Genomic DNA, 22,799 nt, shown 5'->3' on the forward strand with positions numbered 1-22,799 from the left:
CAAACATCCGTAATTAACAATAAGTCTCCATGTAGTTATTTGGGAGCTGGTTAGCAGCCCCGATGAAAAACAACTACAGTTATATACAAAGCCGGTTTTTAATTCTGATTGTTTCTTGTAATTGAGTGAATAACAAAGTTAATTCTGAATCATCTAGAATATGTTCAGCAGTTTCAATATGTAAAACAACTTTCTGCATATTGAGAGTCACTATCTTAAGAGGTTCTCTAATGTTTTATAATACCATGAGAATAGCATAAAATTCTGACTTTTGAACAGAATAATAAGGGATTCGAGACACTTTAATTAATCTTCAAGACTCATAACCTGTCTTTCCTGATTTATTTGTATCCATATAGAATGTAGGGGGCTCCAGAAATTTGGTGTTTCAAGGGAATATCCAATGAGTTGTTTTTAAAAGCTGAAGTTTCTTGCTTCTGGGATGTTTGTTTCTAATCTATCTCAAGGAATTACTGCAAACTCTTTGCTACTGCCCATTTTTTGCCCATAATGAGGCTATTTCAGCATTAGTAAAAGGTATCACAATTTCTGTTGGGTCTATTCCTGTTAATTGACAAAGTCTCAATTTTGCTTTCAGAATCAATTCAGAAACTTTTTTTACATAGGTCTTTAATATTTTACTCTCTTTATGAGGCAAAAATATCCATTCTAAAATATTATCTTCTCTCTGCATAAAGATTCCTCTGGGAGAATGCATGGAAGGTACAAAACCAGAATAAATCAAGCTCTGGATCCAAGTGATCCACATGTGCATCCTGCAATTTCTCTTCTGCCAAAGCCAATTCTCTCAGCTGATAATTTTCTCAGAGTATTTAAGTTCTTATTACATCTTGTAAAGTTTGAAACAAATTAGTTAGTTCTTGAGCAGTTAATCCAAATGTGGGTTGTAGCCAGTTAATATCTCCTGGGAATTTTTGAAAATAGTTAAGATTTCATAATTGATCTTTCCTGATTTATACTTTCTGTGGATGAATTTTTGTAACCCTATCCTATATCCTAGAAAATTAATATGATTTTCTCTTTGTATTTTTTTCAGAATCAATTTCTAATCCCCAACAAGGCAAAATTTTCATTACTTCTGACATTTTTCTAAGGTTTCTGTGTTTCAATAAACTATTAAGATATCATCCACATAATAGTAAATTATATTGAAATAATTGAAAAAATTGTTTGTGAATTATTTATAATAGCTTTTGTATATTGATACAAGATAGGGCTTATTCAGGCTCTGAATAAGTAGACACTGTGAATGCAAATTTTTATCTATCCTGTTTTTGTAAAGGTATAGCACAAAAGCAGTTTGTTAAACCAAACATTATAATAGGTCATTCTTTAGGTAAGAGACAAGGTAGGGGAATTCCAGACTGTGAAGAGCCCATTGGCTGAATCGCCTTATTTATGACTCTTAAATCTGTAATGATTCTCCAATTTCCAGATTTATTTTTAATAACAAATAGAGAAGAATTCCAAGGACTGGTCAATTCTTCAATATGTTGAGCATTTATCTGCTCCTGTACCAGCAGTTCTGATTCCTGTAATTTTCCTGATGTGAGAGGCCATTATTCCACACTGATTTGTCAGTTAACCATGTTAAAGGTAGGACTGTTGGTGCCTTTACCAACAGTAGTTGTGCCTGGCTTAGGTATAACCTGAATTATTGGTGACTGTTCTTGAGAATACCTTTTAATATTTTTTTTCTCAGAAGAATTCTTTATTTTATGGTTTGTTTCTGAGATTGGAGGAATGTTAATCTGTGTTTTCCATTGCTGCAACAAATTTCATCTCCATAAATTCATTGCTATATAGGCCAAATACAGTTTTACTTTTCCCATCTTTCCCTCTGGCCCTATAACTGACCCCTTGTGCTTTGTATTGCCTGAGATAAAGTCCCAATCCCTAGAAGCTTGGCATTTTCCTCCTGAAGAGGCTAATTTGGATGCCAAGATTTTGGTGAAATTATTGTTACATCTACACTTACCAAATCCTCAATTTTAATGCCATTTATTGGTGTTTTTTAGCTTTGGCCTTTGATCATTCATAGAAGTTTGTCAAAATATGTGTTTTATGATCTTGCTTGAAAATTTTGCTTTATCTACTGAAGATGTTCTGTCATCCAAAACAGTATGGTTTTTAACAACAGGCATTAAGTCATTTAATTGCTTTATGGTGGAGTTTCCCCAATGCTGACAGGGGATGATTGAATCAAATTTGATATTGGTACCTGCAAGAGACCTCCTAATGTGTTTTCTTATGGAAAATGTTTACCTCTGAATATTCCAGAAGACTTAGGCTGTCTGTTTGGATTATCTATAGAAAAAAAAACACTGTTTCTAGGAACTCTTTGCCTACAATTCTTTTTCAGATGACCTTGTCTATCACAATTAAAACATCTGACCTTTTGATTTTTCTTAAAATATTTAGAAATCACTTCTCCTATCAAGGTAGCATTACAAGTGTGAGATGCAATATCAGACATATTTCTGATCTATTCTCCTTGCCTTTAAAGGCCTAATCACTCTTTTTCATTCTGAATTAGCATTTTCAAAAGTTCAAGATTCAGTTAATATTTGTCTACCTTCTGGATCTGATGCCATTTTATTTAAAGCTGTAGTCAATCTTTGTAAAAATAAAAATCAGTGAAGGCTACTTATGGGCCTTGTATAATTTTAGTAAATGATTCAATCCTCTTTTTCTATTCTTCAACCCTGTCCCAAGCATTCAAAGCTTCTCTAAGACGTAGAACGAAAGTGTAATTATAGACTGTCTTTGAAAATCAGCATGCTGGCCTTCACCAGGAAACTGATCTTGGGAAATTTCTTTTTTTTTTTTTTTTTTTTTTTTTTTTTTTTTTTTTTTTAGAGCAGTAAGCAGCCCCATCTGGACTTGTCCCCAGATGGCACTGATGCAGGGCTCCAGCGAGCTTTATTGATGCTCACATCAGCGCTACCAAAGGGTCTCCAGCAGTCACCATCCAAGGCCTCTTGTCTGGGGACCATGTCCTCAATCTGGCCCTGTGACCTGGCTCCAGTCCCCATCCAGTGGTCTCAAAGGGACTTCAAAGCATGGCTACCAGTTTGAAGGTCCCCTCAGGTTTGGCAGGAACCACGTGGACAAAAGTCTTGTAGAGCACAGCCCCCTTGGGCAGACTGGTGACCAGATTCACAGCTTCCGAGTTGTTGGGATTGGGCACGTAGACATCTTTGGTGTAGCGGACTATCCCCTCCTCCAGGGCATAGAGGCACTTGTTCCTTCCAAGTCCCACATGGGCGCCTGGGTGCCATCGAAACTGCCGCTGAGTGCCAAGGATGTTCCCAGCATGAACATAGTGACCTTCTATTTTCTTGATGCCATAGTGTTTGCCTCGTGATTTCCCGCCCAGGTTCTTGGAGCTGCCACCTGTCTTCTTGGACGCATATCTGACTGCAAGAGCTGCAGCTGTCTTGGGGCTGAAAAGGGCTTCTGCCCTAGTCCTCAGGGCAAGCACTGCAGACGCCATGCTTGCTGCTTCGCATTCGCTTCCGGGCTCGATCTTGGGAAATTTCTATACCTCTAGTCCTAACAGATTATTCTGACCTTACTTTCCTCTCTCCATCATGTTTTTCGTTGTAACTGAGGACCAGCTTCCAATACTGCTGTAGCCAAATCTTTCCAATCTTTTGGAATAATTCTGTTCCTAGTTGCTCATGAGTTTAACATTGACTTTAAAAAGGTAAATTCATACCACATGAAACTACTGCTTCCTTAAATTTCCTCAAATTTAATATTTTTACAGGATCCCAGTTAACTTCTGTATAGACTTGTGGTGTCTATCATCTTGTTTCATTCTTGATTGGTAACTGGATAAATTAAGGTTGGTTTTCTAACAACCTTGGCCTGCTCCTCTTCAGTTTCATAATTCAATGGTGACGTAAGTTCTGTGCTAAACTACTCTGCTCCTTGTGAATATTTTCCTTTGTTTATTAGTAGGTCTTTCTAAGGATTGAATCTTATCAGTCAATTTTTATTTGGTACCAATATCAAGCCACTTTTTAAAATATAAAACATAAATTACCAGACTGATAGTAATTATAATCGACATTATGTCAACCCCAGCTACGTTGATAATCCTTCTTTTATTTTTTTCCCAGTGTCAAACCACCCATGGTGGAATCAGAGACCTAACTTCCTGAATTGTAATATTGTTCCTCATTCTTAATGTGGGTAAAAACTTTTCTTTTAACTCAGTCCCCTTTAACAATTCCCAGGTGTCTCACCAGTTCTGCTGCTGACAACAGCAAAGTGTGAGGATGGTTGAGGTTTTGCCACACAGCTGGGCAGAGGATATGAGCAGTGCACAGCCTGGCCCAGGGAATCTGAGGCTGTTTGCCTACAACTCAGGGCTGAGATTGTGTGGTGGTGGCACCACCAGTAAAAACCGGAGGGGACATCAAGGCTGTTGAAGTCAGCCACCTGCACAGGGGTCCCAGGGGAAGCCTGAAACCCATGGGGCAAGGGGTCAAGCCTCCTGAAAAGCAGATACAGAGGGACATGTGGAAGAGACCCACGTGGTGGGAGGTGAAAGCATAGGGCTGCCTGAAAGTCAGCTGGTGGTGGGCAGCTAAACCGTGGCAACCTTTGGGGCTTAGCTTCCTGTAGTGTTTGAGGCCAGGAGGGTAGCAGCTGGAGGCTGTGTAGAGAGACTGTAATAGGAAAATCCCAGACTTGCAGGGAGGGTCTGGGAGAGGGAGGGAAAGCCAGCTGTGGTGGCAACTCTGGCAACCTCAACATAAACTTTTCACAATGAACAAAGTATTCTGAATGATTTTAGTTTTCAGTATTCAAGTCCTTCTACGCTTTAGTTTTTAATGTTGTTTATTTTGTTTTTTCGTTTTTTTCTCCTGCCGCTTATTGTTAGCTGATGTTAATACAAAATATAACCAATTTTCATTCTTATTAACCAGATACAATTTTTTAAGGATGTTCAAGATACTGTATATGTAATATCTTGATATCCATAAACATAGATAATACAACTTCTTCTTTTCTCATTTTAGTGCTGTTTATTTCTTATCTTGCCTAATTGCTATGGCTTGAATTTCTAGTTATATGGAATAGAGGCAACCAGGGTTGGTACCCTTACCCTTGTCTTAGTTCAGTTCTAAGAGGAAAACCAGTTTTCCAAGGTTGAATATGAGCAGTTTTAGGTGGTTCCTAGCTTGTTGTGAGCTTTTATTGTGAAAGGACTTTCTGTTTTTTTTCAAATCTGTTTTCTCTGTCTGTGAGATGTTCCTGTCATCTCAATCCTTTATTCTATTAGCATGTGATCCTATGAACTTGTTGCATACGGTGATGAAGTGTTTCAGTTGTAAACTCAGTGGGTCATGGAGTGTGATCTTCTCAATGTAATACTAAATTTGACTTGAAATTGTCACACTGAGAATTCTAAATCCATGCTTGTCAAAAGTGTTGGTCTGTAATATTCTTTTCTGTGGTGTCTTTGCCTGGCTTTGGCATTTGGTGATGCTTATTTTATGAAATGAATTAGGAAATGTGCTCTCCACCTCCATGTTTCTCAAGACTATGAGAGTAATTGGTGGAATCTCTTGGATATTTGGTAGATTTCACAAGGGAAGCCATCAGACTCAGGGGTTATCTTTAGCAATTTTTTTGTATTGATTCAACTGCATACTTGTATAGCTCTGTCCAAACTTTATTTCTTTATTATTATTATTATTTTTTACCTGTGGGAGTTTAGGCATCATTGCTCTGTTGCCCAGTTTGTTGGCATTTGCCTGTCCACAATGATTTTGAGATTCTTTTCATCTTGGAGGTGTCTGTCTGTTGCCTGAGATTTCTGTCCTGCCTGGTTCCACAGCTGTTCAGTCCCAAAGAAACACACAAAAGCCTACATTAATTTTAAACTGGTTGGCCTATAAGCTAAGGCTTCTTATTAACTCTTTCTTACTTCTCAAATTAGCCAGTAATTCTTGCCTCTGTTAGCCATGTGGCTCAGTACCTTTTATCAGTGAGATATTCTCATTTTGCTTCCTTTGTGTCTGGATGACAACTGCAGACTCAGCCTTTGCTCTTCCCAGAATTCTCCTGTTCTTGTCCCCCCACCTATACTTCCTGCCTGGTCGTCCCACCTATACTCCCTGCCTGTTACTGGCCAATCAGCATTTTATTAAACAAGTACAAGAGAAAAATCTTTACCCAGGAAGACCATTGTCCCACAGCATCTGTCTGTTTTTTTTTAATTATTGATTTTATTCACTCCACTTTTCTCTGTCTTTTTCATCTAGCTAGGGATTTGTTGATTTTGTCTTTTGAAATCAACTAAATGCTAGGTTTTATTTATATTTTTCTATTTTGTATTCACTCCTTGTTTTATTTATGCTCTCGTTTTTATTGTTTGCTTCATCTTCTAATCTCTAGCATACTTTTGTAGATCACAGATTATAGATGATGTTATTTGGGATTATGTCTCTTTCTTTCTTATGTTTTTCACTTTAAACACCCCTGTTAATCTTTCTGATCCCTCTTGCAAAACTTGGAATGTTTGTAATTCTATTTATATATGTCTCAATATACATTGTAAATCATCTCCTGCTCCCTGTTTGACCCAGTGTTCCAGAGTGTATTGTTAGTTTCCATACATTTTTTTCACATATATTCTTCTGACACTTACTAAATTTATTTTAATTAGAACCAAAAAGTACTGGGAATCAACTTGATTTTCTTAAAAATTTCTTATTTTGGATTTTCAAATAATCTTTTATGCTGTTGAATGAATGGCAAGTTCTGTATGTGTCTATTTGACTAATTTAATCTAATAGTACTTTTAAGTACAGTGTTTTCTTCACTGATTCTAGGATTGAATATCATGTTTGTTACTGTATATGGGCTACCATAGTATAAATGTTCTTCCAGATTCATATAATTGCAATTAAACCTCCAGCAGAACCCTGAGAAGCGATACATTCTTTGAGAGGACCACAGGCCCCAAGGGCTCAATCCTCAGGTATGAGGTGAGGATCTCTTCATCAAAGTGGGTTGGGTTAGTTATTTGGAAAGTGGGATTCTAACACAGGATGAGATGACACCCCCCCCCCCCGCTGCCTTTCTTTTGTGGTTGCACATCCATGGTCTTCCACTCTCTAACAGGGAGCCATATCAGAAGTGAAGCTTGGCAGCTGTGGACCCACCAGTCTTGGGCTTCCCAGAATTCAGAACTACAGGAAACAAATCTTTGCTCCTTATCAATGACCCAGTGTCATTCTGTAATAGTATAAAGTTAGTGGAGACATGAGGTAGCAAGTCTCCTGTTGTTTTTGTATTACTGTTCATTTTTCCTTCACCCTGTCAAAATTTGCTTTATGTATCAGGTTCACAGATGTTGATTGTATATATAATTTTAAATGTTACATACTCCCTTTAAATTGGCCCTTGCATTTTTATGGAATTTCTCTCTTTATGTCTATAGAGAAATTTAAATTAAAGTCTATCTTGTTTGTTCCAATTTGCAAGAAATATCTTTTTCCCATCCATTTTTTCAGCCTGTGTATGTATTTAATTCTATTGTAAATTGCTTGTAACATGCCAATTTTCAATAATTAAATTTTGGTTTTCATAATTCAGTCATCTACTGCATGTCTCTTCATTGGTGAATTTAATCTGTTCACATTACAGTGTATATTGATAAACATGGACTTTGTTTTGCCATCCTGTTAGTTGTTTTTTACTCTCTGCTGAGTTCTTCTACTTGAAGGTTTTCTGAAGGCCTTTGCCTTGTTTATTACTCCTTTACTTTAAATAACATACGCATTTCCTTTGTGGTTAGTTGAAGGCTTGCGTAAAATATCTTTTAGCTATTAACTCTACTTAAAAAAGACCACAGTGGTTGAAATTTGCATGTAAAGGCACTATACTTTTGTTTCCTCATTAACAAGACTCTTAATGTATTAATATTTTAATATAATGTTAAAAGTATGTAATATTCAGGATTGTTTTCTGTGCCCACTTTTCGAGGCTACTTCCCACCTTATCTTCTTTCAGGTTCCATGTAACTGGATTTATGTTGGTGTCTTTGCTCCCCTTGGTATTGGGTTTTGTACAGGGTGATAGATATGGATATATTTTCATTCTTCTGTGTGCTCACATACAGTTATGCCAACACCATTTGTTGAAGATGCTCTCCTTTTTCCATTGTATAATTTTGGCTTCTTTGTCAAAAATTAGGTGTTCATAGGTGTGTGGATTTATGTCAACCCACATGGAGCCTATCTGGGACTGACCCAGGCCCTCTACATATGTGTGACGGTTGTACAACTTATTCTACTTGTGGACCTCCTAGCAGTGGGACCAGGGGCCTGTTCCTGATGCCTTGGCAGGCTTCTGGGGACATAATCCTCATACTGGGTTGCCTTGCCAAGCCTTAATACCATGGGTGGAGCTTAGTCCTACCTCTACTTGCTATGCCGTGCTGTGTTGACACCCATGGGAGACCTGACCCTTTCTGAACAGAAACTGAGGAGGAGTAGATTTGCTGGGGAAGAGAGGATAAGGGGAGATGGGGCAGGGATAGGAGGATAGAAGTAGGGAGATACTGTAGTTATGACTAAAATAAATGAATAAATTTAATTAATAAAACAGTGTCTTATAAATGCTACTTCCTCAGTATTAGAGTAGCATGCATATATATCTGTTTTTTCTTTACTGCTAAATTTTTATTTTCATCAATATGAATTTAGTGCGAGAGTTTCAGTATGAATAATTCCTTTAGATTTATCCTATAAGGCAGATTTATCAACAAACACCCTCAGTTTTGTGTGTCTGTGAAGATTTTTTTTCTCTTCTCTTTTGAAGCACAATTTTTCTAGGTGTCTTATTCTTGGCTGGCAGGGTTTTTCTTCCAGCACGTCACATCCGTCATTTCATTCTCCCTGAATGCTGCTGATAGTTCTGTGGAGAGATCTTACAGTGTCCTCGGAGCTCCCACACACGTGACAAGCCACTGCTCTCCGCTCTCACAACTGTCTGTCTTGCACTTTGGTCATGTATGTTTCTCAGCAGCCTTCTTGGGGTTGATCCTTCTGAGTGAACACTGAGCTTAGTGGATCAAGATGTTCATTTTCAGAGAGGCTGTTTCCAGTCTCGGCAGAGTGTGTTTCTCCTCTGTTGAGAGCATCCGGTGGTCATGTCTGTCCTGAGTCAACAGCCTTGTCTTTGTAGTGCCCTGCAAAGTCCTGGTGCTCGGCTGGTGCAATGCTTCATCTCATAGTTCAATACTGGCTTCTCCCATGAGTTGACCATATTTGCAGCTGATGTCTTTCAGATAATCTTGGTGTCCCTTGACTTGCCAATCTCATGGCTAGATCCTGTCATGGCTGCTAGAGGCCTTTCTTTAGGTCATCCCTCAAATATACTCTCTAAGTGAGGTCTTCCCTGTTGACCCTATCTAACATTACACCATCTATTCACTACCTCCTAAGAACCCAACTCTCTTTCTCTCTTTCTCTCTCTGTCTCTCTGTCTCTCTGTCTCTGTCTCTGTCTCTGTCTCTCTCTCTCTCTCTCTCCCCGTATTTTCTTCTCATTACTATTTTGACTATACTATACCTTTTTAATCTTTTCTTGCCTCCTTCACATAGAGTGTTAACTCATAGAGGAATGAAATATTTGGCTCTGTTGTTAACTCTTTTTAGTCCCAAACTTGGAAGGATACTTGGTGTGTAGCTTTTTTTTGAAGGAATGTGTGATCAAATGTAATCATCTAGCGAACATATGAGAGATTAAGATAGGAAGCTGTGCAGTGATTTAATGAGCTTGAAGCCGATGTCTAACATCTCGGGATGCTGTACCACTCTTCGTCTTCCAGCTCAGCTTTGACTCCTGGATATGAACCAGAACAGAAATTACCCCCCCCCACCAAAAAAAAAAAACCAGAGCAAAACTGAACAAAAGAGCAAACAGTGTTTGGGGGGATGGCTCAGTGAGTAAGGACCCTTGATGTTCCAGCAGAGAGACCTGAGTTCATCATGTAATAAGCATGTACCTTATGTAATAATCATGTAACAGGCATGGCCTCGTACTCCTGTAACTAGTACTGCAGGCAGTGGAGACAGGGGTCGCTGCAGCTGGGCACGCTAGCTAAAAACCAAAGAGCTCCAGGTTTAGGGAGAGACCCTGTCCAGGGGAACAAGGGGGAGAGTGACAGGTATCTCCTTATCTGGGTCCTCTATCGCTGTGTCTGCATTTCCTCGAGCACACACACTCAACAGTCAGCCCTTATCTCAAGCAGTTAGAAAACCCATAAAAGAACCATAGGAAATCGCGGTATAGGCTGTAGAAGGTGTGTTTCCTAAATAGTAATAAATATAGTGTTAGGGAAGTAAAACAATTTAAAATAATGGATTTGGGGGGGAACAAACCTTCCAGGTGTAAAAGAAAAGCATATGGTTGGATGGAGATTGCCAATGAAATTGACAGATGATTAACATTCATTAAAACTTTTAATTAACACCTTGGAAAATTCCATAAAATGATACTGTATGCAAACGAGGATGTGTGATATCTGGGCACATTCCCTTACCTGTTCTACAGGGGAGAGTGGACGAGAAAGCTGCTTATGATCACCATTTCTTTCGCCCTGGGTCTGTTTCAAGTGTTATCTGCTGCTGTCAATCACGCCAATTTGAGCTGCCAATAATTCTAAATATATTTGGCTGAGATATAAGTGATTCTCTGTGCTTTCTGGAGGCAAGAAAAACTACCTTTTTTTTAAAGTTGCTTATCACTTCTTTTTACAGTGTTTCCTGATTATGCAACTCTGGGAGGGTTTGGGCTCTCACAGAACCAGAGCTTTTCGGAGCTGCGGTAAATCAGATATGTTGAAACTGCGACTTGGAAAACACATGTTCAAGAAATGGCTTCTAAGACAGAACTGGAGGCTATGAGAAACTGGCTTCGCGAGGGCCGGGAACACCAAATTGAATTTTTCTTTGTGTCCTCAAACTCCATTTTCAATTTGCAGCTTGCAAAGGAGAGATGGCCAATTTTGACCGTGGTGATAATTAGCACAAGGAAGGCTTCCTGCATATACATTTACTGCAGTGTTTTCTTAGTAATGTGTGTGTATAATTATATATATTTGAGACAGGGTCACACGCAGCCCAGGCTAGCCTTGAACTCTCTGTGTAACCAGAGATCACCATGCACTTTTCTGATCTCTTCCTCTCACGTGCTGGCACCATAGGCATCTGTATGATACCCAGTCTGTGCTGTGCAGGGGACTGAACTCAGAACTTCCTAAAGCTAGACAGGAACTCTAGCAACAGAGCTGCATCCTCAACCACTCTTAATTTGAATTTCTTACCTAACAGCCTTAGTGTCGCTGAGAGAATTCTGCCCGATTCTAACTTTACGTACATGTTTCACGTTTTGAAACTGAGTAGGGCTGTAACAACACAGGATGATGTTTACATTTTTTGTGATGGGCCTGTTTTAGCTGCCATTAGATGGCATGTTTGCTTGGGTTTAAGTGCCTATTAGATCTCTAGGGTAGTCAGTAAGGACCTGATTGTCCCAAGTGCTGAACCCTTGGTGTCCTCAAGGATTAAAGAGGCTGGATAGCTCTCCCTCTTCCTGTCATCTGTCACGGCATTGTGCTGACTTTGCCCGTGTTTTTGTCACGCTGTTTCCTTCCTACCCCACTCATCTCCAGCTTCTTGTACATGCTCCTCCTAACTCCTGACTCTGTGCCTGTTGCCGGGGCTGTCAGAACAGCACGCAGCTAGTTGTAGCTCTCCCACCTGCCGGGCTACATGTGTGTGTCCTGGAGGATTGGTGCTGTTCAAGGAGAGTTATCTGACTCCATGCTTCTAGGATTTATTAACTGACTGTTCACAGCATTTCCTCTTGGGTCAAAGGGCAACAAGTCATACAACTTAATACTACAGTCATTCGACTGGAGGAAGCTGCCAGAGCCTTTGCTACACGAGACATTGCAACTTAAATACCTAAGGATGATCAGTTGTAAGGTGCCTTCTATGAAAGCTAATGTGTGTTCCAGGTATTGTATTTAATTCCTCAGAATCTTTTCTTGTTCTCTTGCTTAGTGTTTATTAAGTATTATGATTTTAAATCATTTTCCAGATTGGCTAAAGGAGTTAAAGCCTTGGAACTGAAACAGGAAAGCTCTAAGACACAAAAGAGCGAATCTGTACTATTATTTTTATCTTTCCTGGCATTAGGAGCCTAAATGTTTTGAAGTTGAAGCATAAAGAATGCAGGGAGAAACAACAAAAATTACACTGAAAATCCCAATTAATTGCAGAGGCTGCATGATTTATAATTCCATGCACAAAGATTATAAAGGAGAAACACCGCTCGTGAGGAACAAGCTGCTCTGGACTTGTAATTCTGCCTCTATAATTGGGAATCGTCCTGCTGGAACTCAGGAAAAGGCGAATTTCCTTAGGGGCTCTGAGAAGCTCAGCACCTCAAGGAGCAAGGGCCGAAGACATAGGCCTGGGTGGCAGAGTTAGGACGTGCTGAAGGAAGCCAGGAGTGAACACAGTCACCTGTCCCTGTGCCTACAGCTCAAGTGTTCATGAGGGGACCCTTCCATTGCCCGGTTTTCTTGTTTGTACTGTGGGTGTTTGTACAGGGCAGGTGGGGCTGAGGGTGTAGCTCAGTTGGTAGAATGCTTGCCTCGTTTGCAAAGCCCCAAAGTCCTAGGTTTGAGTCCCAGAACCACATAAAACCAGATGTAGCGGCACACGCTTGCTTATATAACGAGTTTAGTCCATCCAGAGCTTCCTAAGACCTTGTCTAGAAAGATAAACAGTGAAAAGACTTAAACACACATATACATGCACAAATCTAAGTTCACCCACCTATTGCATGTTTCTAAACCTAGAGAAGTTATAAGAGAAAACATAGAATTGCTTATTTTCCGACAGGCCTGTTTGGCTGCTGTTAGCTAACCTATTTGGTCAGGTTTAAACACTGATGCTCCTCCCCCACCCTGGTCCCCACAATCTTCTGTTATAACCCTGGATCATAACGCTGAATAGGTATGGCTACTGAAGTTCCACTCAGTCTTGATGTTTGTCTCCAGAGTAAGTAGTGGAATTCTCCACTTCAGTCCTGTCTCTAGGTTTCTGCCTTGACTCCTGTCAATGATGGGCTGTAACCTAGAAGTTGGGCACACCATTTTGTCCCTCGGATGGCTTTTGGTCTGTGTTTCATGACAATGACAGAGGAGTAGACCAGAGCCTGGAGGCTCGGTGTGTGAAAGTGGAGTCATGCTCCCCACCCGAGATAAGCAAGGGTATTAGGACCTGGCCTTACAACACAACACACTCAGGCGTCCAGCCTCGGGTCAGTGTGAGCTCACTAGGATTTGCTCACAAGTCAGATGGGTAGAAGTAGGCAGTTGCTCATCGTTTTCCTCAGAACTGTGAGAAAAATCAGGAAAATGTATGTAGACCAATACTGTGGTTTTCACTTTGTGCTTGTAGATCAACCAGGCAGTAGATGCCCTGTGGTTATAAGTGAAGAGCTGGTTACAGTTTGTTAGGAACTACTTGCCATTTTTGACGTTTGATGATTGATTAGCCTAGTCTACCAGAATAACCTCATTTAGAGTTCTTTTTTATTTTTAAAAAGAAAACAAACTATCTTTTTTTCATTTTACAAATCAATCCCAGTTCCTGCTCCCTCCCCTCCATTTTCCCCTCCCACTCCCCAACTGTTCCTCAGAGAGGGTAAGGTACATTGCTTTGAGGAAGGACTAAGGCCCTCTCTACTATATCTAGGCTGAGCAAGGTATCCATCCAAAGAGGATGGGTTCCCCAAAATTTAATACAAGCAGCAGGGATAAATCCTGGTGCCACTGCCAGTGGCCTTGGAGTCTTCCCCAGCCACACAACTGTCACCCCATTCAGAGGGTCTAGCTTGGTCCTATGCTGGTTCCTTCCCTGTCCGGCTGGAGTTGGTGAGCTCCCATTAGCTCAGGTAGACTGTTTCAGTGGCTGTCCTCATCATGGTCTTGACCTCTTTGCTCATATTCTCACTCCTCCCACTCTTCAACTGGACTTTGGAAGCTCAGCACAGTGCTCTGCTGCAGTCTCTGCCTCTGTTTCCATCAGTTGCTGGATGAAGGCTCTATGATAATATTTAAGACAGTCATCAATCTTGCTACAGGGCAAGGCCAGTTCATGCACCCTCTCCACTGTTGCTTAGAGTCCTAGCTTGGGTCATCCTTGTGGATTTCTGGGAATTTCTCTAGTTCCAGGTTTCTTGCTAGCCCCATAATGGCTCCCTCAATTAAAATATCTTTTACCTTTCTCTCCATCTCTGTCCTTGCCCCATCTCGACTATCCTGTTACCTCAAGTTCTTTCCCACTTCTCCCCATCCTCCCCACTTATGCCCTCTCTTCTTCCCCAACCCCATGCTCCCAGTTTTGTCAGGAGATCTTGTCTCTTTCCCCTTCCCAGGGGATCCATATATATTTTTCTTAGGGTTCTTAAATACTGTGTTTTTCTTTGAGAATTTCATGCTCTCCCTCCCCATCTTTCGGTCTTTCAACCCCAAGGAGCCCAATTTGTGTTTTTCAAATACTCTGGGGAGTAGGACCTACCTTGGAACATGGTAGACCTACAAGAGGAAACCCTAAAAAATCTGCCTTCTTCTTTCCCAGTGCCTGTCCAATGCCAATGTCTCCTCCTAGGGCTGGGACTGTGCACCCACCTCAATGCTTCCATTGCTGGAGTTTTGTCTGGTTTGGGCTTCACAGGTGAGAGGCATGTCTGTCACAACTGCTTTGTGTGTAATTGCGCTGCTGTGTACAGAAAATACTGGTTCCCTACCTTTGGCTCTTACAGTCCCTTCTTCCGTGAATTTCCTGAGCTTTTTGGTGAGGGATGTGACATGTATTTCCTGCTTAGAGCCGATCATTTCACAGTCTCTTACTCTTGCATATTTACTGCTCATATTTCTGTGTTTCTCACCATTTTGCCAGAAGGCTCTGATCTGCAGGTATACCAGTAAGCTGTTCTTCTAAGTGGCTGCAGGGTCTGTTTAGAGAAACTGAAGCAAAATTGGGACTAAAAAGCAGATTTCCCAAGTCCCTTCCTACCCAGCACTCTTCACGGCCTCAGCCAATGCGCTGGAATGATCAAAATCTTGTGCCAGAATAAAGATTTAATCATAGCATCTAAAAGTAAAGTAATCATTCTTGTGTCCAAGCTTCTAAACACTTTATGCATATGGATTTATTTACCATTTCCTGTAATCTGTCTAACATCTTAATTGACAAAACACCCCTGTGGTTCCAAATAGAAACTGATTGACTAGAGGTCCTATAAGTCATATTGCTAGAAGTAAGATTTGAACTCAAATCACACTTTTTTCTAATTGCTATTTTTAGTATAGTATATGAAGCTTTATGGCTGCACAGATTCCCTTTTATACATGTCCCACATTTTCTTCATCTCTTTATGTGTTGATGGACATTTAGGCTGATCCCAGTTTTTTAGCTGCTGTGACCAGTACGGCAGTAAACGTGAAGGTGTATACAGCGTGGTTTGGGGACTCAGATTCCTTTGGGTCTATACTCAGAAGTTACAGCTGGAGTACCTACATTTTTAGCTTACATGGCGTCTTGTCTTTGAAACAGACTTGAGGCAAATTCCTGTTGTACTGAAATAACATGACATAGCCAAGAGTTAGTTATCTTGCTAGTCTCTAAACACCTGACAGCCTTTCTCTATCAATGAGAAAAATTTTGAATAAATGATAACTTTATTTAGGTAGATTTTTCTCAGACTGAACAATTGAACTCATAGATAATTGATTAATCAATTAGTGTTAATGTGGATTCTGGCCTCGGTTCTGTCATTGAGTAACTATTGATAACTTCAGTAACATATGCTTATAGTGCTGGCTGGTTTTTGTCAACTTGACACAAACCTAAACATATTTAGGAAGAGGGAATCTCAGTTGAGAAATTGTCTTTGATTGTTCTGCAGACAAGTCTTGGGTGGGGATGGGGGGATTCTTGATTAATGGAGGAAGATCCATTGTACTGTGGACAGTTCCATTCCTGGGTCTTCCTCCATGAATTCATGGTGTCTGCCTCAAGTTCCTGCCTTGACTTCCCATCATGGGAGATTCTGACCAAGACTTGGAAGCCAAACAAACCCTTTCCTCACTAAGCTGCTTTTGGTCATGATGTTTATTATAGCAATACAATGGAAGCTAGGGCAATATTGTTCTATCTTTAAGTGGCTTACAACTCAATGAGATAATTTGTATAGTTAATAAAATATAGGGATTCAATATTAAGATAAATATTGTAATAGTATATAAGGCCCAAATGAGGGTGACCATCTAGAGAAGGGTCCCTAGTAAAAATGAAAGCATAATTTTAAAAGTTCACAAGCCACTGACTGGCTGGTGTTTTTGAAAGAATCAACTGGCTAATTGTTGAAACATTTGACTCAGTTAGGTCCAGAGGACTGAACAGGTACCCAATGGCCTGTATATAGATGTCAATCAGGAAGGTTAGAGAGACAGGAAGCCTCTGCTGTGCTGCCCTCAGAGAGCAGACAGAAATTCAACCATCCTCTAAAACCATAAACAAATCAGTGTATGAGTCTTTCTATAGGGAGTGGGGAGATTTTTATCAGACGAAGAATTACATTAGGAAAATCTCTTAAGGTTTCCTCTCTTTAGAATTGTAAAGTTCTATAATTTCACAGACTTGTCGTGACAAATTGAGGAGATAAGAGGGGGATTGGCTTTGGGGGAAATAGCATGCTAATGAGATGTGTGTGTGTGTGTGTGTGTGTGTGTGTGTGTGTGTGTGTGTATGTTTTAGACAGATCAAATCCAGTGGCAGTTTTGTAGACTAATTAAAACCAGAATGGGAGTGGTTCTAACCCTTTCTCCTCCAGACATTCTTCTGATATTCTGAGATAACACAAAAGTATATAACGTACCATGGAAATTCAACCTATAAGTGGTTGGACAGTAAGAGTAGACATATATCAGAATCCCTAGTTACTCCCACTCTTCTGGGGGAGGGGTTAAACCTTGCCTTTGATAGGAAGAGAAACTTACCACGCTACAGATAGGACCCTGACCATGTGTGGAGGTAAACATCGAGAGCCCATTTGTAAGAGGCACCCACATTGGATTCCTGGGAATCTGACAACACAGCTGTAATGATGTTCCGATAATCTGATGAGGCCTCCTCAGCATGTGTGGTTTTCAATCAAGTTTCTACAGAATTGGCCGTGCTGGAGAGCCTTTGTGGGAATAGAATTTACTTGCTTTAGATGATATTCTGCAAACTGAGATCATGGATTCTGAGTTAACCTAAGCGTTAACCTAACCAGAAGTCCTTGGTTCTGCTGATAGAGAAACTGAGTGCGAGAAGGTGGCTTACTGTGCCCTCAGGTGTTTCTGTGTGGTCGGTGGCACAGCAAAGATCAGTGTCTGCCTCTTATACCTGCCAGTGACATCGCCAATCTCTCTGTGTTCTGGCCTCTCTAGACGTTCTTTCTAAACACTAGACAAAGCTCAAAGCGTGCCCAGATTCAGGAGGAAGAGGAAGGCGCACACGTCCACACTGTCTCCTCAAAGTGAGAGGCATTACACTACAAAGGAGGAGTGAGCTGTTCAGTTCGTCTGCTGCAAATGAGCTGGAGAGAGGTAGGATTCTGAGCCCCTTTCAGGGAGGATTTAGAGCTTGCTGGCATCTCAGCAGCTTCCCCCAATGTACGTGGATGCCCACCAGTAGCTGCATCTGCGTTTCAGGCCAGCTCAGCTGGCCACACCTGAGACCTCTGATCAGTGTGACTTTACCAGAGAGGACCCAGGTTTTAGCCTATGACTGAGAGGCCAGCCATTCTGCTTGAGATTTTTGCTGCTCTGTCTCTATGGATTTAAAATTCCCTTTTGATTTGTTTTCTGCCTTTCCTTCTGGTTGGAGTCTAGAGTCAAGTAATATTGGTTCATTGTTTTAAACAGTGATTGAGGTAATGTTGGATTTAATATGGAAAATGTATTACCATTTAAAGATGAATCACAGTGACTTTTTATTCTGCAAATTCCCAGATGAATGTTAGGTGCAGCGAAGTTTGAAATGAAAACAGCCATTTGTGGTGGATGCTCAGTGAAAGGTTTCGGGGTTTATCTTTCTAAGTATTTGAAAATCAAGCTAAAAAATGTTTTATAAAATATAGATATTTTAGGAATAATCAAACTGATACACTATGAGCTGATAAAATGTTTGTGGCTCATGCCTGATCAGTGGTCCCTGTTGGCGCCATGTAAGTTGGCATAGAAACTTAACATATCTTGGGCCCTTGGGTATTGAAGAAAGAACAGAAGAAGCTGAAACGTAAGAGATTACCAAAATGCAGTGTTTAAATTAGAAACTTAAAGAGCATGTGCGTTTAAAAGTGACAGATTATTTGAAAGTGAAACTTCAAATGAAAAATGCGTCGTTTGGCCTGTGTGACTCAAGAGGAGGGAATGGGTTGGGGCAGTCCTGACAAGTTAGTTATAGTGGGCTAATACACTCCTGCTGGCATCTGACACGTGTCCCCTGTTGTCAGGCTTCTCTCTGCATGCCTTTAGACCCCACTGATTTCAGCTACCTCTTCCTCAGGGTCTCCTGAGGGTTGGAAGTCCTCGGTAGTATCAGAACCCGAGGACCATGGCCCAGGCATATGTTGCCCGGATGCTAGTACACGCGTTTCTGATCACACTGAACGGCCAGCTGGTGCCAGGGCGCTGCCTCTTCCTTGCTTTATCTCTCTGGCCTTTCCTTCCTTCCTGGATTTTCACTTCCTGACCCCTCCTTGAGGTGTTTAATTTAATTTGTCTTAATCAGCCTTCGGGGGCATGGCTCTTTTAAGATCACTGAAGGTTTGAAAATTGGAACCAGTTGATTGAGCCATAGAGAAACAGACCTCCCTTACAGACCTCGACATGGGCACCTTCTGTCTCGGGCAGCCGACCTGTGTTTATCAGCTCTGTCATGTTGGTAGGGGAGCTCTGACATGGGCACCTCCTGTCTCGGGCAGCCGACCTGACCTGTGTTTATCGGCTCTGTCATGCTGGGAGGGGTTAGTCTTTTGTTTTTATCTCTTCACACTGTTTATAATGACTTCCATCACACACGGTGCTCACCTGCATACTACTGCAGACAGCAAGATGAACAAACCTCTCCTGAGCGTAAATCTGTATGCTTGTTTCTGTTCCTGCCTGATTTTGGCATTAATCTGAGAAAGTTAATTCCAACAAGTTTCTGCCTGTGTGAATTGTTTCTTCTTGTTCCGTTGACCTGTTTCTTGTTTTTTTTTTTTTTAATTTGTCTTTAAGGTGGTTTCTGCATCCTTTAATACAGACTGAGTGAAAAGGGAGGAAGATCTTCTTGTACTAAGATTTGTAGTCAATACTCTCAACATTTATCAGTGTAACAACGGGAAAGGCTCAGGTCATTATTTCAGCCTCGTGTCTGACTGCTATCTGGTTACAGGGTCAAATGATGGCCCATCTCACGTGGTTTAGACATTGCGTTGATGAGGCTACCGGAGTGACACAGAACTAACTAGTTTTCTAGTTATTTGCTGAGTGAGGGGAGTGACAGCAGGGATCCGTTCTATAGCTTGGGGATGTGAAGCAGACATATTCTCCTAGGTGCATGCGCCCGGTTTCTCAAGGGTTTGCAGGCCCAGGCTGCATGCTTTCATGGCTATTAACTGTGTTCCTGGTATGTCCGTGACTCATTAAGCCCTCCAAAAAGTTAGAAGTTCTTTTTTTTAATGTTATTTATGTGCTATAAAAACATCCTGAGGTTAACACTACCACCCCTGTTTTTGGCATGTGCATATTCATGTATGCTCGTATATCTGTGTGCATATACCTTTGTGGGCATGTACATCTGTGTGCATATACCTTTGTGGGCATGTACATCTGTGTGTATATACCTTTGTGGGCATGTACATCTGTGTGCGTGTACATCTGTGTGCGTGTACATCTGTGTGCATGTACATCTGTGTGCATGTACCTTTGTGTTCATGTACCTTTGTGGGCATGTACATCTGTGTCCATGTACATCTGTGTGCATGTTCTTTTGTGGGCATGTGCATCTGTGTCCATGTCTCTTTGTGAACATGCCTGTGGAGGCTACACCACAAGCTCTGCTGTTTTTCCTCACATACCATTTATATTATTTTGTTATTGTTTGTTTGTGTGTATCTGTGTGTGTGTGCGCGCATGCGTGTGCACTTAAGTGTACATGGAATAGCACGTTTGTGGAGGTCAGAGAGCAACTTGTGGCCAGCTCTCTTTCACTACATGAACATCAGTTATGGGACTCGGGCCATCAGGCGTGGAGGCAGACACCTTTGCCCTGGGCCCATCATTTTTCGTTTTATCATTGTTATTAATTATTACTATTATTAATTATTATTCTGACACAGGGCTTCTCATTGTTCTGGGCAGTGCCAAATTGGATATGATAACTGGCCAATGAGCCCAGGGAATGAACTTGTTCTGTTTTCCCAGTGATGGGATTACAAGCAAGACGCCTTCTCGCCCAACTTTTTTAAATGTGGATTCTGAGGGAGAACCCAGGCCAGCATCCTTGCAAGGCAAATAGTTATGTGGCCTTAACAAGCCCTGATTTCGCTTTGTATTCTCACTGCCATAACAAGCAGATCACAATGTGGGGAGCACTGGGGATGAGGGGGAGGGAAAGGTGAAGAGGAACAGGGGAGGAACGAGCGGAGGAAGCTGAGGAAAGTAAGTCCGCCAGGAGTTCTACATAAAATGCTATGGAACTCAAAGTGGGTACTTGGAGCTTACTATCTTCAGAACACTTTAAACCAAAGGACTGGCTTGTGTGGGATTTTAGAATTGAGCGTAGCCTTACAGAATAACACGTTCACAGGCTTCGTTCTAAGAAAAAGGAAAGAATAGAAAGGTTAAATGTCACGGTCACGGGCACACAAATAGTAGCATTGTCTCCTGACCGGCCACTGTGCAGCTACTTATCTTTATTTTTAGGATGGGAAAGTAGGCCATTTGCCTCCGAGATTGGGTGGAAGGGCTAAGATCGCCGGGTACCTCCGTGTTGGCCATTGAATGGACCATTTCCCAACTTTGCTTTTTCTCTTTTTCTATATTTGACAGGGACAGCTCCTCATCTTTTCGTGAGTTTCTCTGTTCTTTGAGTTTCTGTGGCCACATGGTCTCTTCTTCTCTTCCTCTGATCCTTAGGATTCCTCACTGATTTCCTTCAGAGACATTCTTAGCGTCTCTCTCCTTGACGCTGAGCCTCCAGAGGTCGGCCCTGAGTTCTTTGCCCTCGTGACATCATCTTCGGGGAACCTGAGCATTTCTGCAGGATTTATTGTGAGCTGCACGCCATGGTAGACAGCAGCTAATGGCAGGCACAGTCCCTGGGCCACTCCGCGGGGGCTCTCACAGAGAGTTGACGCTTCTGCTGCTCTCTGTAGCTGAGTGTTCTTCGAGTCTATAGGTGTAGTTGTGATGGTGCCCTGGGTATCGGAGGGAAAACTGCACACTCGGCATGGCTAACACGGACTCCAGCAGCAGATCTCCCCACCCCCACCCAGCCACAATTCTCTCTTCCTGAATTCCTTTCCTCAGTGTGATGTCACTTTATGAGTCCCACAGAAAGCCAAGCACCCACTTTAGGTCCACTCTTTCCTTCTCCTCCCGTGACTAAGTTTGTTTCCTCCGTGTTACCTCCTGCTCTCCTTTGTCCGCTGGTTCAGTCTCTGTTCATTTCCATGGACCTCCACCAGGGCTTCTTTTTAAAGCCTCCTTACTGCCTTTTCTCCAACCTCCATGGAACCCACTCTGCTTAGGGCTGATTCTGTGAAGGCCTAGTGATGAGATGGTAGGTATGAGGCCATGTCCATCTATGCTTAACACCCGCTGGCTTTCCCATGTCCCAGAGCCTAGTATGTTAAGGTGCCTGGGACATGGCCCTGGTTCTTGCACCTGCCCTCCCTCTTCCAATGCTTGCTGTGTGGACAGTGTCACCCCATGTCCCGGGTCAGGTCTCTGGCTTATCGCGTTTCCTTGGACTGGAACATCACACCCTTGCTCATAGCTGTCCGCTCTGAGTCATTGGGCAAAATTTAAAATAATTATGAAAAACTCCAAATATTCACCAGAGAGGAAAAGGACAATGAACTGAATTTTCTAATTTGGGGGATTTTGATACACATTTTTTTCCTTTAACGGCTTTAGGTTAGACTCAAAGTGATGGGCTTCATCATGGTATCTTCATTCACATTTGACATTGAACTGCGATCTCACATTCCTCTTCCCAGGTAGCACCCTCTGCCTCTACCTACCTTCCATGGATTCTATTCCCTGCCCTTAAGATATCTTCCTAGACTCTCATGATCCTATCCCAGCTTTGTGTCTTAAAAACGCACACCAATCACACACACTAACAGCCACATAAACATAACCTTACATTTAGGCTCCAACTATAAGATAAAGCATGCCATTTTTTGTTTGTCTGGTTGGTTTTCGGGTTTTTAAGACAGGTTCTCTCTACATAGCTTTGGCTTTGAACTTACTATGTAGGCCAGACTGGCCTCAAACTAACAGAAATCACCCCGCCTCTGCTACCTGAATGCTGGGATTAAAGCCTTGTGCCTCCACATCGAAGTGCATGCTATGTGTTTAAGTCCGGTTTATTTCATTTAACACAATGACCTTTGGTTCCAGTAATTCTC

General features: G+C 41.5%; 2 protein-coding genes across 3 annotated transcripts in view; one reads left to right on the forward strand and one right to left on the reverse strand.

The window, feature by feature from the left end:
- Sox5 (SRY-box transcription factor 5) overlaps positions 1 to 22,799 on the forward strand; it is a 998,560-nt gene that overhangs the window by 54,079 nt on the left and 921,682 nt on the right. The gene's annotated exons all lie outside the window — the stretch shown is intronic.
- Positions 2,835 to 3,540, reverse strand: LOC142855414 (large ribosomal subunit protein bL27m). Its single transcript, XM_075981910.1, has one exon. The coding sequence runs from the start codon at positions 3,515 to 3,517 to the stop codon at positions 3,077 to 3,079; it is 441 nt and encodes a 146-aa protein (XP_075838025.1). The 5' UTR covers positions 3,518 to 3,540; the 3' UTR covers positions 2,835 to 3,076.

This window comes from Microtus pennsylvanicus, chromosome 8, assembly GCF_037038515.1.
Source record: "Microtus pennsylvanicus isolate mMicPen1 chromosome 8, mMicPen1.hap1, whole genome shotgun sequence".
NCBI lineage: Eukaryota > Metazoa > Chordata > Mammalia > Rodentia > Cricetidae > Microtus > Microtus pennsylvanicus.

What these genes read in the sequence shown, in the direction of transcription:
- LOC142855414 (XM_075981910.1), bottom strand. Translation starts at nt 3,517, where the DNA reads ATGGCGTCTGCAGTGCTTGCCCTGAGGACTAGGGCAGAAGCCCTTTTC.